This window comes from Pollicipes pollicipes, unplaced genomic scaffold (genome assembly GCF_011947565.3).
Source record: "Pollicipes pollicipes isolate AB1234 unplaced genomic scaffold, Ppol_2.1 Scaffold_5724;HRSCAF=6776_pilon_pilon_pilon, whole genome shotgun sequence".
In the NCBI taxonomy this organism is placed as follows: Eukaryota; Metazoa; Arthropoda; class Thecostraca; order Pollicipedomorpha; family Pollicipedidae; genus Pollicipes; species Pollicipes pollicipes.
The window spans coordinates 31401819-31417337 of record NW_023596746.1 but is presented as its reverse complement, the minus strand read 5'-3'; the positions used below and the strand labels follow the sequence as shown (position 1 = coordinate 31417337).

General features: G+C 57.2%; 1 protein-coding gene across 1 annotated transcript in view; it reads right to left on the bottom strand.

The window, feature by feature from the left end:
• Nucleotides 1–708: 708 nt before the first annotated feature.
• The window catches only part of ssp3 (SCAPER domain-containing protein short spindle 3), a 28716-nt gene continuing 13905 nt past the window's right edge, over nt 709–15519 (bottom strand). The window contains 8 exon segments of the mRNA XM_037226384.1: nt 709–846; nt 1348–1518; nt 6637–6786; nt 8502–8742; nt 13203–13349; nt 14360–14475; nt 14477–14515; nt 15142–15258. Of these exon segments, the coding sequence (XP_037082279.1) occupies nt 709–846; nt 1348–1518; nt 6637–6786; nt 8502–8742; nt 13203–13349; nt 14360–14475; nt 14477–14515; nt 15142–15258 (1119 nt within the window).

Here is a 15519-nt window from a genome sequence, read left to right as displayed (position 1 = left end):
GAAGTGCATACTAACGAAACGTTTATTGCGAAAATATGTCAACGCATGAACAACACAAAGTTTAGAGTTTATATGTGGATTAGATTAGTATAGCGAACGTTACCAGACTCATCGCCCGCGTTCTAACGAGGCTTGATACCCCCGCAAAAGCGTTGCGCATCACAGAGAGGCACAGCTAAAGTAGCGTGAGCATTTAACGAGTCCGCTCGAGTCGTGTTAGATTTAACGATCGTCAGTATCGGCCCTGTCACTGGCACTAAAGAGCAGCACAGCGCTACAAAATGCCACCAGTAATGCGCCCATGGCCTTGTCGGAGAACGTGACGTTACCTCCGCTTTTCCAATGAGAGTTTATCATGCCAAAAGCATGATATGCCGCCGTCGTCACCGACGCTGTCGCGGCGCGGAAAGCCGCCAGACTGGAATGTTTAATGACAACCGATACCTCCCGATTTTCTGCCACCGCCCGTCGAGGACGCCTGAAATCCAGCCTTTCAAAATCTCGCCGTCATGAAAAACCGCGCCCCGGCGCCGACTCGGTCACTCCGCAGCCGTGCGCCCGGGCCTCCGCTGACGCGGACGGCGGGGTCACGCCGGCGGCGTGGCTCGGGCTGCCCGAGCCGCCCGAGGCCGCCCGAGCTGCCCGAGCCGCCGAGGCCGCCGGGACCGCTCGGCGCCCCGCGTCCGCCGCGCCGCCGCCGCCGCCGGGTCACGAGGAGGCCACGCTGGCTGAGCGGATGCTGGCGCAGTCGGAGCGCGCGCTGCCGCCCTCCTCGTCCGTCGTCAGCAGCACCCGCACCAGGTGACACGACCGGCTCGACTCGTGCTTCAGAAAGTCCTCAAGGATCTGGAAAAGCCACACAATTAGTAGGGCACTTTTCACGTCGTGGGTCCGTGACCATACATAAACATTGCTCGAAAACTTAATTATGTTAAACTGCATAACATCAGCAGGCAAGGCCTTGAGCTCCAGGCCTCTTTGCATTTGGGTTTGGAATTTTTACGCAGACCATAATCGACCTTCATGATACCAGAACATACTGGTAGGCAACATTATCAAGCAAATATTGGGGGCATTGGCAAGACTGAAAACGGAGTTTCGACAACACAATCTGTGTTAGCCGGAAAACGTCGTTTAACCGGTGCCTCCTGGTGTATTGAATGTCACATATTGTCTGCACAAATATCCGTACTCCTAATATATTAAACCGCAACGGAACTAGCAGCTAGTTCCGTACAACAGAAAGTTGACTTCACCCTAAGCGCGGCTCTATCATCTTTCCTTCCCTTGCCAGCCAGCCAGCCAGCCAGCCGATGGATGAATAAGCGCCCTCCCTCCGCCTCGCACCTGGAAGCTGAGCTCCTCCTGCAGGATAGCGCGCGTCTGGGCGTTGTCGAAGCTGCAGGCCAGCAGCGTGGGAAACAGCACGGCCGTCAGCGTCGGGTCGCTGAAGTAGCTGAACGGCAGCGTCAGCAGCTGCTGCAGCACCGTCGGCATGTTGCCCTTCTGGATCACCATCTGCCGGCCGGGCAGCAGGCGGTCACAGAGCGGACCAAGGGGCTGTCAGGGGCGGGGGGGGGGGGGGGGCGCAGAGGCCCCTGTGGATCAGGCGACGGCGACGGGTCATGAAATGAGACAACTCATCGCCACGACCAGCACAAGCGCGTGCGATAGGTCAGGACACACTGCCAGCGACCAATGACGACACACAGCTGGGTCGCACCCCAAGGATAAGGGGTATACCATAACTAGGGAGTCAAAAGCGTAGCCTATCTAGGGCCTTGATCTTCGCAGTCGTGAATTGCACATAAGCGTCAGAAACGCAAACGCAGACGCTAACGATGGCACTTATCTTGCACACACACACACACGCACGCACGCACGCACGCACGCACACCCAGCCATGCCGGCAGTAGGGCCAATGTCAGCGACATGACACAGTGAAGATGACAACAGCGGAACAGCACGCGCCGGACCATCACACACATGAGCACGAGCCACTCTACTACATATAACATGCATTTGGAATGTCCCAATTGCTGTGTGTAAGAGGGGGAGGGGGGGGGGGGGGTCATCAGGGCGACGCCTTGCACGGCTTCGGGCGAGCGAGATAATGGTACATGGGAGTGTTGTCAATCACCATCATGCACGTTGTGCCAGACGGAACATAAGCCAGCAAACAAAACAGGTCTGACAACCCATACGGTCTGACCATTGCGCTGGAAAGTCGGCCTGTCATGAAAGCTTAGCATGCAAAGGTTCGGTGTTGCAGTGCTCACGTTCTGCTTCATACATCGCACTGCTTTCAAACTGGTTGAATACCGCTCTAGCCAGGACCAGCGGCCTCAGCCGAAGACATTATTAATTATGAACGTCTTAGTTGCTGCGACTGTGACCAAGTGCAGCAAGACGAAGTCTTGCATCCTGGGTGCTTACTAGTCCCAGAGAACTAGGCCATGTCTGAACAGTTTTCGCAGCCCATTCCCCCGGATTAGGCCACAGCGTGTTGCATTCTACAACGGTTTCGAAAAAGGTATAGACGCACCTCGGGGCGCTGGCATGGTTTCGTGATTTGCATACCGTACATTCGCATACACCACGCAGTTGGCCTCACGCCCTGATCTGTCCTACGCGCCGACATCAGACACAACTCCTGACAAACACCCCTAGCGGGCGGCTCCATGGCTTACAGTCTATCCCGCGTGATTAACTGCACACACCGAGCCAGACCGTTTTGAGCACAGTTCAGCGTGCTTTTCCGTCGGACGGTATTGACTCCGCGTAGCTGTGACGCCGCCACACACGACGGCACAAATCCCTGATGACGTCAATTAGATTCGGTGCCAGCGCGAGGAACTTTTCAAGCGCTGCTAAGTCACTCAGAGGCAACAAAGCCGCGGAAGTTTCAAATACTTACGAGCTACCTATATCGTGATCTGCACAATGTACATTCGCCTACACTATGTCGTGGGCCTCACATATTTATCTGTCCTGTGAGCTGATATAAACTTGATTCATTGATTTCTAAGATATAACATAAGAGCTGCCAGCTTATCATAATGCGAGTTGTGGCTCGTGGCCTAACAATATAGTGCCGTGGTGGCACAACAATACAGTGCACTGTTGCGCATCCAAACAATACTAAATAATGAAAACAGTGGCGGTTGTCGCGACTGCCATACACGTTGGCATCAGGTCACTGCCAAGCGGCACCGAGAAAAAACTGGTGTTATGCCTGCGACAATATCTAATAAAGTCACCTCCGCCAGTCCACGGGGAGTGGTGGCAAGCAAGTGAACTCCGATTCGAACAGCGCCTGGCAGCCCAGCTCGCTGCACAGTCCAGACGGACGCCGTGGTAGGTCACCTTCCCAGAGTGTAAGCGAACACAGCGCGCACCGACGCCTGGCTTCTCGCACAGCCATGCGTCTAACGCCCGACACCGCTAACGCTCTCCGGTTGCAGCTGGGCACCGGTCGGCTCGGCTTGACAGCCTGGCTTACAAGCAAGGGTCGCCGGCTCCGAACCTGCCGCCGCATACGTGTCGGTCTTCTCGCAACCATCGGCATAATAGACTGCGACGCTTATGCTACAGAACTTCAAATGAGTGCAAGATGCGTTCGAGAACTGATTGTCATTTGAGAACTAAACGCGGTGCTCACTCTTCACCCAGTGCAGAGATGCGGCATGCATTCGACTCGCGTTGAGGTTCCTGACTTAAACCTGCTCGCTAAGCCCGCCTTGTTAGTGTTTATCAGCAATCAACGAAAACCTTAAAAACTTTCCAGAAGCTCCCGGAGTTCAGTCAAGCCTGCAAGAGCTTCTCATACCGCATTTTTTTCTGGAAACAACTGAAAATTATTCTGAAAAGTACCTTTTCAAGCCCGATAGAAACAGAGTGACAACATCATCTATTAAAAGCCTCATCAAGCAAGGTGAAATCTGAGGACGACTGTACCAGCGCAGAGCTGTACTGAGCATGCCTCCATGACTGTGTCGAACACCTTGTGACTAACGACGATGAAACACTCCTCTTCAATTCGCATCTGCACTTCAGCCAGATGCGCGGCGCAATTTCAGATAAACCGACTGTTTCGCAAACACTACGCAACCGTTGCATCATCACTAAGCACTCCTCTTCGATGAACTGATCACGAAATGGTCTCTCACATCAGGATTTCGCTGGGATTATCGGGCTCCACAATCCAGCAGCACCGGAGCAAGCGCGAGCCTTCTCCACTGATAGCTCCACTCAGCCCGCGCGGCATCGGAACAGCAAGAGCCGGCCAAGGGGACCGCCATCAGCCTAATCGCGCGTATCAACGGGACGGGTCCGGCAGCACTTACCGCCACCGATCCGGCCACGCCACGGCACCGGCCGGGTCATTCCCAGAACACGGAGGGCGGAGGTGAAGAACCCGCAATAACACTCGGACGCTGAGCCGTCGTAACTCGGCCCCCGGCGGCGGCCCATCTTTATGGGCGCGGGGTTCACGGGGGCGCCGCGGTAGCGACCGCCTTGCTGGGGGGTCCGTGGCACGCGCCGGTCAGCGCACGACACCAGCGCAACGCACGCCGGCCGCACGCGTTTTCGAGCGGCCGGCCCAGCCCCGGTCTCAGCCGACAGACCGACAAGCCGAGACGGCCGCGCCCCAGCAGCGCTTGGACGCTCGTCACTCGGGCGACGGTCGCTTCCGTTACGGCAGCGTCCGGAGTGGTGAACGGCGCTCCGCTCCGCCGCTGGTGCTCCCTGTGGCGCGCCGCCAACCGCCCCGAGCGGCAGGGTCCACCCCAGCCCCACCGCGCAGAGGAGCGCTACAGCCGCCACCGCTGTCACCGTCCGGACCTCAACACCTTCAGACCGATCTCAATGCTACCCGTGCTTTTCAGGATCATGGAGGAGACCGTCTCTTACGATCGCTCAACTTTCCCAACTCGTGACATCGTGCCACATCTGCGTACCGGTACGCGCATACGCCGTGCCATTCCACAGAAGACGCTCTGCTCGACGCTGTCCACTGGACGCCAAGGCATATTGACGGCGGCCATGCTGCGTCGTCAACTACGCTCGACCTGAGCAAAGCCTTTGACAGCGTCGACCACGGCGTCCTCCTGGACGCGATGAAGTGGCGTGGTGTGCAGCTGGAATGGTTCCGGAGCTATCTCAGCGGTCGTAAACAAACGGCGGCTCCTCTGATCCCCTCCCACTGATCCACGACGAGCCCAGGAACCCATTTTCGGACCAACCCTTGTCGTACTCTTCATCAACGACCTGTCCTGTTTTCTCAACCATGGCCGACTCTCGCCCTACATTGACGACGCCCCACTTCTTGACGACTTCCTATCGACAGCCGCCGGTCTATCAGGAGGCCAGTCAGGAGTCTTGATCTCCAATTATTGTTCTGTACTTATCAGTCACAAGGTGAATCCAAGCAAACTTTTCCTGAGCTCATCGTCAGCAAGCCGTCTCCCGAAAAGGCTGAACCATTTCACACGACATTATCGGGCCAAGGCAAACATCCAAGTAAAGGCTTTACAATCATTGGCGTAGCATCTGGCGTGAGAATCGCATGCATCCATGGGGTCTGTTGGTATATCTCCATCCTATCATCCCTCCAGATCCACTATCATTTTACGGCCGAAGTCCGGAAACTCATAGTCCATGCCTATATCTCCCACACATACATCACTGCCTTTCTGTCTGAGGAGAAGCCCCCCAAGTGTCAGCACAAGCGTGTTAAAAAACTACGCTTTGGGCCAGACTTGTGACTGGGGTACGGCACTCGGAACACATCCCACCAGCGCTACAAGCGCTTGGCTGCACAAGGGTGGAGGAGATAGTGTGCCGGCATGACTGCGCACAGGTGCGGGGAGCCCTACACCGAAACCAGTGTCCTCAGCTACAGCGGACATGTTTGTTGGTCGTGCGCATGCATAGTCGCACGACACCCGTGCCCCAGCGGCCAGGATTCTGCAGCTCCCAGGGTGCTGACTGGCCAAAATTCGCGGAAGTTTGCGTAAAGAGCCGCCTCATCCTGGAGCGCCAGATCTGCGGAGCTGGCCGTCGGGGACAGCAGCATGTGATGTCACTGCCCCGCATCTGGCATGGTCTTATTGTGGTGTATATATATATATGTTTCACTTCATAATCCTCTGTTTTGTACTTTACAGCACTACGTTAACGTTGTGAGCAAGCCCAGCCGGCCCGGCGGCACGGTATGCCGTCCCTGCCGTGTCGCGGCGCGGCCTCGGCCGCGCGGTGGAATGCGGCCTACCGCCGCGGGCGCTGACCGCCGTCCCGTGGCGGACCGTACGGGATGCTTGATAGGTGCGTGTATGCAAGCTGACTCATGAGTGGTAGTTCACCCGAACCAAATGCTATGTCACGCCTGCCTGGGATAGTCGGGGCAGGACGCCACTAGACTCGGTCCAATACAGGTCGCCGCGTCGCTACACGTCTCTCTCTGACCGGGCTGAGCTGAACCGCTGGACAAAGACATCACGGTCAACACACTGGCTGAGCCCGTAATAACCACCGCGCAGACGGATTCTAATCAATGACTGAATATGAGGAGCACCACAGCTGCCAAGGCGTGTCCAAACTGGCCGGGCGCACCGGCCCGGGCCGCTCACCGACCTGGTTGTCGTAGCAGCGGACGGCGAAGTAGCCGGTGGACTGAATGACCAGGTGCAGCAGGTCGGGCCGCTCGTGGTGCGAGCAGTACCACAGCAGGTAGCTGGTCACGTGACGAAACTCCACCGACCGGCCGTCAAAGCCCAGACACAGCTGTAAACAGGTACACGACAGTCGGCCGCGCTGCTGCAAACAGGCACACGACAGTCGGCCACACTGCTGCAAACGGGCACACAACGTTCGGCCACGCTACTGCAACACACACACGACGATCGGCCACGCTGCTGTGAACAGGAAAAGGACAGTCGGCCACGCTGCTGCAAACCGGCACACGACAGTCGGCCACGCTACTGTAAACACACACACGACAGTGGCGTTTTGCAAAGCACACGACTGTCGCTACTGCAACACACCAGCGGCACGTGGGTAAACAGGCACACGACAGTCGGCCACGCTGCTGCAGAACACTGACAAAGACATTCGGCCACGCTGTGCAGCTGTAACAGACACCAGGCACACGACAGTCGGCCACGCTGCTGTAAACACACACACGACAGTCGGCCACGCGCGCGTGAAAAACAGGCACACGCAGCGGCCAAGACCACTGTAAACACACACAGACAGTCGGCCACGCCTGCGGTAAACAGGCACACGCTGCTGTAAACAGGTACACGACAGCCGGCCACGCTACTGTAAACACACACACGACAGTCGGCCACGCTGCGGTAAACAGGCACACGACAGTCGGCCACGCTGCTGTAAACAGGCACACGACAGCCGGCCACGCTACTGTAAACACACACACGACAGTCGGCCACGCTGCTGCAAACCGGCACACGATAGTCGGCAGCGCTATGGCCCCAAAAACCGTGTTTGTATGCCATAGTGTTTTCGTCTCTTACGCACAATACCGAACCCTACCGGAAATGAGCAGCAATCTTTGGGTACCACGATACCAATAACCCGTGCTGACATGGGTGCCAAGATACATGTAATATGTGCTGCTTATATGCCCCCAAAATATTAGCGCTGCCCCTGTACGGGATGCCAACGTTCAGAGAAGAAGAAAGCTATCGCCGTACTGCTGCACGGCCAATTTGAAAAGCAAACACCGCAGCAGCTCCCCTCACATAATCGCCTGGCGTCGCCTCTGCGCATGCAATTGTGTGATATTCGTATACGATATGTCACCCGAATGTACCTTATTGCTGGAGGCATTTCACATTGCTGGAAGCTTGCTACTTAGCTTACTAGTAACATTACTTTTAAGCTTACTAGCATCATTATGTGGTGCTCGTGAGTTTAATCTGGCTGACACCAACAACCAAGCACCAAAAACTCCCTCCACTTGATCTTTCTGGACCATCCACCGGCAGTTCGTGCCCACCACCCGTCACCACAAAGTGATCTGCCTCAGAGTGATGGATCACTTCATAGCTCACTCCAGTCACACACATCGCCGCGGTTAAGTTAGAAAACGAAACATCCGTCTTCAGCAGGCCGAGGCTGGTCACGACATGCCTGTCAGCGACTGTTTCTGGAGTCACCTTGAGATAACGTAGGGAGGTCGAACTTCGACAGGTCATGACAGACGGATTTTTAGGACAAGTCGATAGTTTTACGGAGTGATAGAGACGAAATATTATTGTTGTGTACATACTAACACACCTGATGCGAGCGATGGTCATAACATTTGCAATGTGTTTAAATTAATAATTCCATATTCACAACAAGTATTCAGTCCGTGAAAATCGACAGCCTTCAAGACGTTAGCAATAATGGCTTTGCACGTAGCTGCAAAAGCAAAACACATGGTGTATCGGTATGAGACCCGCATGAGACCCACACGAGGCCCGCGCTGGCCGCACCTGGAACATGTGCAGGTCGAGCTGGGCCAGCTGGAGCAGCGTGGCCAGCCCCTCCGTGGCCAGCCGGAGTGCGGCGTCGTCGAGTCGCGGCGGCGGCGTCTGACCGCGCTGGGCCGGCGAGTGCTGGCGCAGCAGCACCGAGTACAGCATCGACACGATGCCAGCCAGCTGAGTCACCTGCAGCGTGGCGATCAAGCCCGTCCGGTCCAGCGCGTCCTTGCGCTGCGTGCTCTGCGGGTACCTGCGGCGGCGGGAGGCGGGTCAGGCACAGCTCTGCGGGCACCTGCGACGGCGAGAGGCGGATCAGACTCTGGCTCTGAGTTTGCGGTGGAACGGGGCCCGGCTGTGTTTGGCTGCATCAGGAAGGTAGGAAGGGAAGCCAGGCATCGTGTCTTTACTTGGAGTAACGTGGGGGGGGGGGGCGCTGGAAACCAAGTCAGTGCCCGCGATCGTGCGGGATGGGTACGGCACTGCGCCTGTACCTGGAGTAGAAAGATATGGGCCAGGCGCCGTGCGTGTACCTGGGGTGGGGCGGGGATGAGTTAGGTAATGTGGCCGATAACAACCGGCGAGGGCTCGGTGAGGTATTACGCCTTTGCCTGGGACAGCAACGGAGACTGGACATTGTGTCCGAACGCGGGTGTGAGATGGGACGGATCGCAGTGGTTATGGATGGTCGGACACATCGCCTTCACTTGTGGTGGAGAGTCGTGGGCCACATACTGTGATTGCCTCTTGGGCGGGAGTACCTGCGGTACTACCACATGCTAGGATAGATCTCAGCGCCCACGGCCCGAGAAAACCCCTTTTGCGCACTCGCCTACCCCGTCTGTACTGCCTCCCCGACGCCATGCCACGAGCGTGGGCCGGGACAACAGCACCGGCCGGCTGGCGCGCCCTCCCGCCGGGGCGGGTCGCCGCTGCCGTCCGGCTGCCGGCCGTATCGGAGCCGGCGGGCGCCACCTTGACCGGAACGGTGACCGGCCGGCCCGGCTCAGCCCGCGCACAGTACACACCGCCGGCGCGCTATCTCGGCCGCGTCCGGGAGCTGCCGTGTGCGGGCGAGCCGGCCCGCCGGCGCCTCTCCAGACGACGCGCGTTATCGCCGCCCACTGTGTCAACTGCGGCCGACGCACCGCGGCCGGCGGCACCCGGCCGGCCGGGCGGCCCCTGCCCGGCGGCCGCCGTCAGGCCGGTCAGAGCCGCAGAGCGTCCCCAGCGGGTCATAACTGGTGCCGGGCGATGACGGTGGGTCTCCTCGCCCGCCAAGGAGGCAGAGAAAAGCGCAGGGAGCAACGGCGAGGGTGGCGCGGGTGAGACAAGTGGCTTGTCACAGGATAATGGTTCCACGTCAGAAGTCCACCTTGTGGCGACACTGCACCGAGCTGTACGACATGGCTGACTAAACCGAGCTCCTTGCAATGTCTCGCCCAGCCAAGTGGCTTCTTTGGCTTTCGAAACTTTTTATCGGCAGTGCATTAATCTCGGACGATTCGAACGGATGGCACAACACCGACTGAATCACAACAATAGACTGGTACCGCAAAACTTTGACGCCAAACATTCTGCTGTTCGCTCGGAGACTGAAAAAGGAAATGTGATTATAAAAAATGACCCACCAATCATGTTCTGAACGATTAGAAGTTCGAACAGGAGCAAACTGCAACCAGTGTGGCTGCCGTTTCTACAGTTTGCGGAGAGGGTCGCTGAGCCATAATCAGTAGCATGTCTGTTGTGCTAACCGACAAGTTCTAACAAATGTACTTCCACCATTGCATTTCCGTACTGGTTCAAATATTGCGACCTAATGTGATGGTTTGGTCCACATATTTAACAGTATTCCTGAACTAAAAAGCTGCAAGAAATCGACGGACGTCATCCCATTCTTTTAAAAGAGAACTGACCGTGACGCCAATGTGTCGTACAGCAGTGTTTGTAGTGCAGCTGACAAAACCTGTGCTGTCCAATACCTGCCTGTGTCTGTGTCCCTGTCGCTCTTTGGACCCCTTAGAAGATCTCTTTTGGATGTGTGGGAGGGTGTGAAGGTGCGCAAAGGTGTCAGAAGCACCAAAAACATACCTTACTAGGCTTATCCCAAAGCGCATTGAGAATGACACTAATTAAGACACAACATGACTGATAAAACACTTGTGCGGCAATAATGTTGAATTTACTAGAAAACTTGTATTTTAGCACCTCCAGAACGAACAGAAAATACTCATTGCAACGACAGTTATAAACCATAACACACACCAGTACCAGAAGAGTAATGGATAAAGGGACTGCTCCACAAATGTATACAGTTTTGAGCTGATATAACCATTTTTAAGATCATTCCCTGCAATTCCGTTATGTCCCTTTTAAGACTTTAAATTCTCTCGTTTCCGAGCTGGGTGCACGCCAACTTGTGCCGACAATTTCACGCCGCCTATTTTGAAGTCACCCAGATATATGAGGTTAAACAGACGCCACGCGAATTCCACCTCCCCAATGCCCATACAGCGTTCAAGGTCTAGTAGAATATGACGATTGACTAATTTACGTCAGGAGTACGTCAGTATGCACGAATGGCCGCCTCAACGGACAACAGTTACCTCCCCAACAATTTAACGGCTTAAATGAAAGTCTCGACCACGGGCCGCGTGTTGTGACACATAGCAAAAACATCCGGGTGGTCCTACTAGCTATGACGAACATGAGACTGGGAATCAAATGGCTTCAGAAAAACGCCGAGTCCGAGAGTGCAAATGCAAGTAAAGACAAGTTATCACGTAAAATGTACAATACAATGAGAAAGGGCCAGAGCGCACGCACATGCCGATTGTCGGGTTTGTCCCGCACCCATAAATAAACACGCCACTCTGCGGCGGGGTGAAGTACACGTGAGTTAGCCCGTCCGCTACATTGGCAGTCCTGACACGGCCCGTCCAGCACCGACTCTGACGTCATAAATACGCCCAATGACGTAATGGAACGATGACGTAATGAGCAGCGCATTTACTAAAAAGGGAGTTGTGCTACCGATGTCAGTCTTTGCGCTTAAGAGCGTGCCAACATTTACAAGGACCTTTTCCATCACATATGACGCCTGCCTCAACATGCTCCAATGTTGGGCATTCGATTTAAATTGCGCGCCTGGTGAACTGAAAGTACGGGGTTGGATTCCCGGCTGCACCTGGCCTTCCCGCCAGAGTCCGAGACAGGCAACGCCACAACGCGTCGGCAACTGAGGGCGTCGTAAAGCCCCATGGACACACAACCGCAACAACCCCAGAACCACTGAAAGGCAGCCAATTTTGCGCTTTTCCTCACCCGTAACACTGGACTAACATGCGGCCACAATGGAGGTAGCATTACCCCTAACCGGACACCCATACCACACATGCTGAGGACAAAACCTTGCACCATTGTAACAGGGTAAGCGGAGAAAATCATGAAGACGACACTCAAAGTCTCGAGGGAATACCAAAAATTTCCCAAAAAACGCCCATTTTTCTGTTGGCCTAATTCCTTTTCAAGTTTGTTCCACCCGAGTGGGAAAATCGAGCGCTCCACACCATGTCCTCATATGCATTCATCTCCGATGACACATCGAAAACAATATGATTACCTGCATTAAGTTCACACAGCCTGACCGTCATATAATACGCAATGAATGGTACTAATGGTGCTGACATCAGTCAGTAACATCCCGCTGAATTTCCTCGTCCGGGGACAGCTCGACCAACTGGGTGGCGCCAATGCCTTTTAACAGCTCATACTGTAGCGTACAGCATTCACAGCGACAAAGCGCACGGCCAATGGCTGGGATGACTCAAAAGCCATCTGGGCAGAAAAAAAGCTCCGACCGGACTTCGGCCACTACAGGGACAAAATCCCGGGCCACGGAAGCACAGGCTTCGCTCGCGCGGTGGGGCATGACGTCCAAGAGGTCCGGTGACGTCACAGTAATAAATCACGGCTAGCCGGGCCGATACGACTGGAGTGAGTTGTATTTCACTGACAATCGCAGTGATAGCGCCGATGGCGCGGAGAGCCGTCCAATTCCGCCGACGGTGCCGGCCAGGCGGGCCGCTGGGAGCGTGCTCCGCCTCGAGGGCGGCGCCAGGGCCCCCAGCCGTCCTGGTCAGTACTCGGGGAGCAGACCACGCCAGATCGCAGACGTCAGGGACTGGACCGTGCCGTATTGGGCGTGGCGCCGTGTCATAACGGACGGGGATCAGATGACAATGCTGATCGGTCACTGGTGCTGGTGTCACGTGGGCTCCGCTGAGCACCGCTAGGTGCGGCCAACTGACCCTGTCAGCCGTCATGCAGGCAGCAATTGCGCGATGCACGTGAAGGTCTCGTCTCAAGCTGGACTATGACAGCAAGTCCCACATAAAAGACCAAAGAGCCAGTCAATAAGCCGCGACAGATCCACGTCAACAGCAAACATCCAAATTCGACCACTTCTTGTACGATTCATTACAGTTAGGGGCAAAAAACTGACAAACTACATCGTCACACGTACTGAAAAGACAGCGGGAGCAATACAACGTACAAAAGGAGCGGTCGCGCCGGGAGACGCTAAAGAACGTCAGTCAGTGGCGGGGGGGGGGGGGGGGGGGAGGGAGAGGAGGGAGAGGCAGGCGTCACCAGTCGAGGATCGGAAGACCGAGAGAGTGAAGAAGAGAGCGGCCATCACGTCACTCGACCCACCTGGAGGTGAGCAGGGCAGCCATGGTGCGCAGCAGGCGCAGACTCTGCACCAGGAAGTCGCTGAGGTGCGGGTCCAGGTCCGGTCCGCCCTGCACGCAGCTGAAGAACGACGCCATCTTGTCCACCGTGCCGACGCACACCAGGTAGCTGAGGGAGTGCGGTCGGAGTGAGGCCCGGCGACAGTGCGCCTGTCAGCAGCACCGCCAACCACCATCGGACGCAAGTACCGGCTGGGTTTCACCACTGATGATGACAGGACAGCTGCCGTGATGAAACAAAAAAGAGCGACATCCAGTTCTCCACAGCTAAAGAGCACCGGTGAGGCCTGACAATGGCCAGAGACCCAGTGGCCGGCACCACAAACAGGAGCGACCCATCAATCATCGCATGCGTCGGCCGACCTCTGGAGGATTACCGGAGGGCTCCGGGCGGATCGGACACACGCAGAGGGGTCACGCCGACAGGCCGCATCATCGTCCAGAGCGCGCGACCCTCCACATTCCTCGGCGATTGCGAGCGCGCCGCGCAGAACGACACGCCGGCTTCCGCCGCTGCCATAAACCATAATCGGACGACTTATCGGACCCACGCCGAGCGACACCGACGCAGGACTTCCTCGCCTTGCAACAGCAGACGGCCCTCCAGCGTTGCGCAAAACGCCGAAAGCAAACGCGCTTGATGAGCAGCGCAAACACCCCAGGCCGGAGCGCACTTGAGGCAGGATTAACGGGCGTTGGCGCAACAACCCAGCGCGATTCATGCGCAGCGGGGCGGCGAAGGTCACCGAAAACGGCGGAGGTGCCGAAAGGTCCATCCCTGATAAAGCTCGGGTTGAAACGCTGACGCGGGCGGCCTGTAAAGCTGACGCAAACAGCTTGGCCAGGGGATGACGCAATCCTTTGCCGCAGACTCCCACGAATGACGCGAAATACATCAGTCCGCAGCAAGTCACACGGGAGACACTGCGCCACCGGCATACACGTCCGCCTCTCCGCTAGCTCCTCCAGCAAAGCCCGCCCGCGCCGTCCGTCCCCAAGCCTTCTAAGGTCCCCAGAGCGTGCTCCCTACCGACGTCATCCCTTCGACCCACGACTCACAACCCATCTGTCGGACGTACGCCGGAGGTGGGCCAGCAGCGCCGTCCGCCGTCGCCTCACCTGCACACGTCCTGCAGCACGCCCCAGCGCTGGTGCGACAGGTCGGAGCGGGTCAGCGCCGCCAGGACGGCCGAGGTCAGCTGCATCAGCGCCGCGGCGCCCGGGTCGCAGTGCACCCCGCCGGCGGCCGCGCACGTGGACGACAGCCGGGTGAGCCTGCCGGCCGCGGTCAGGGCTCGGGGTCACGCGGCTGGCACGGGCCGGGTGACGCGGGCTCGCACTGCACGCCGCCGCGTCCGCCCCGAGCCCAGCGGCGGGGCTGGTCCACCGACCCAGGCCGTGGCGGGCAGGGGCGGGGCTGTCAGGCAGCAGGCGGTCCACACGCCAGCCGACAGGGGCGGCGGTCGACCGGCCGGCCGGGCGAAGGAGCCCCATGCCTCAACCGGCTGGCGAGCCTAACGTCGTCACAATCTGGAGTATTTTGTCGCGGCAACGTCTCACAACGTACACGCCGGGCCACCATAAGAAGAGCGAGGTCTCAATCAGCTGGACGTCAACAGAACGACGAGAGCACTACGGTGCAGTCACTGGATAGGCCATCATCTGCGGTTACTGACCTGGTCATCACCTCGGGTCACTGGCCTGGCTACCATCTCAGGTCACTGACCTGGCCATCACCTGGGGTCACTGGCCTGGTTATCATCTCAGGTCACTGGCCTGGTTATCATCTCAGGTCACTGGCCTGGTTATCATCTCAGGTCACTGACCTGCTTATCACCTCAGGTCACTAACCAAGTCATCACCTCGGGTCACTGAACAGATTATCATCCCCGATCACTGACCTGGTCATCAGCAAGTCGAGGGCGCCGCCCACCATGTTGCTGTTGACCAGGTGCAGGCAGTTGTCCGCGTGGTCCCGACAGGCGGCCGCCAGCGCCCGGCTGACGTTGCCCACCGTCCTGGCGGCAGCACAGGATAGCCGTCAGAGCAGGTCGACCACCTCACCCACCGCTCAACCCCCACGCCCGTGGGGCTGAGCCCCAGCGCAGGTCACTGACAATGTCACTGGCACCTGCCAGCAGTATAGTGTAATGGTACAGGCCACCTGGGGAGATCGCCATCGCAGGCCGCTGGCGCAGGCAACCGACACATGTCAACCCCACAGGTCGGTGGCGCAGGCAACCGACACGTGTCAACCCCACAGGTCGGTGGCGCAGGCA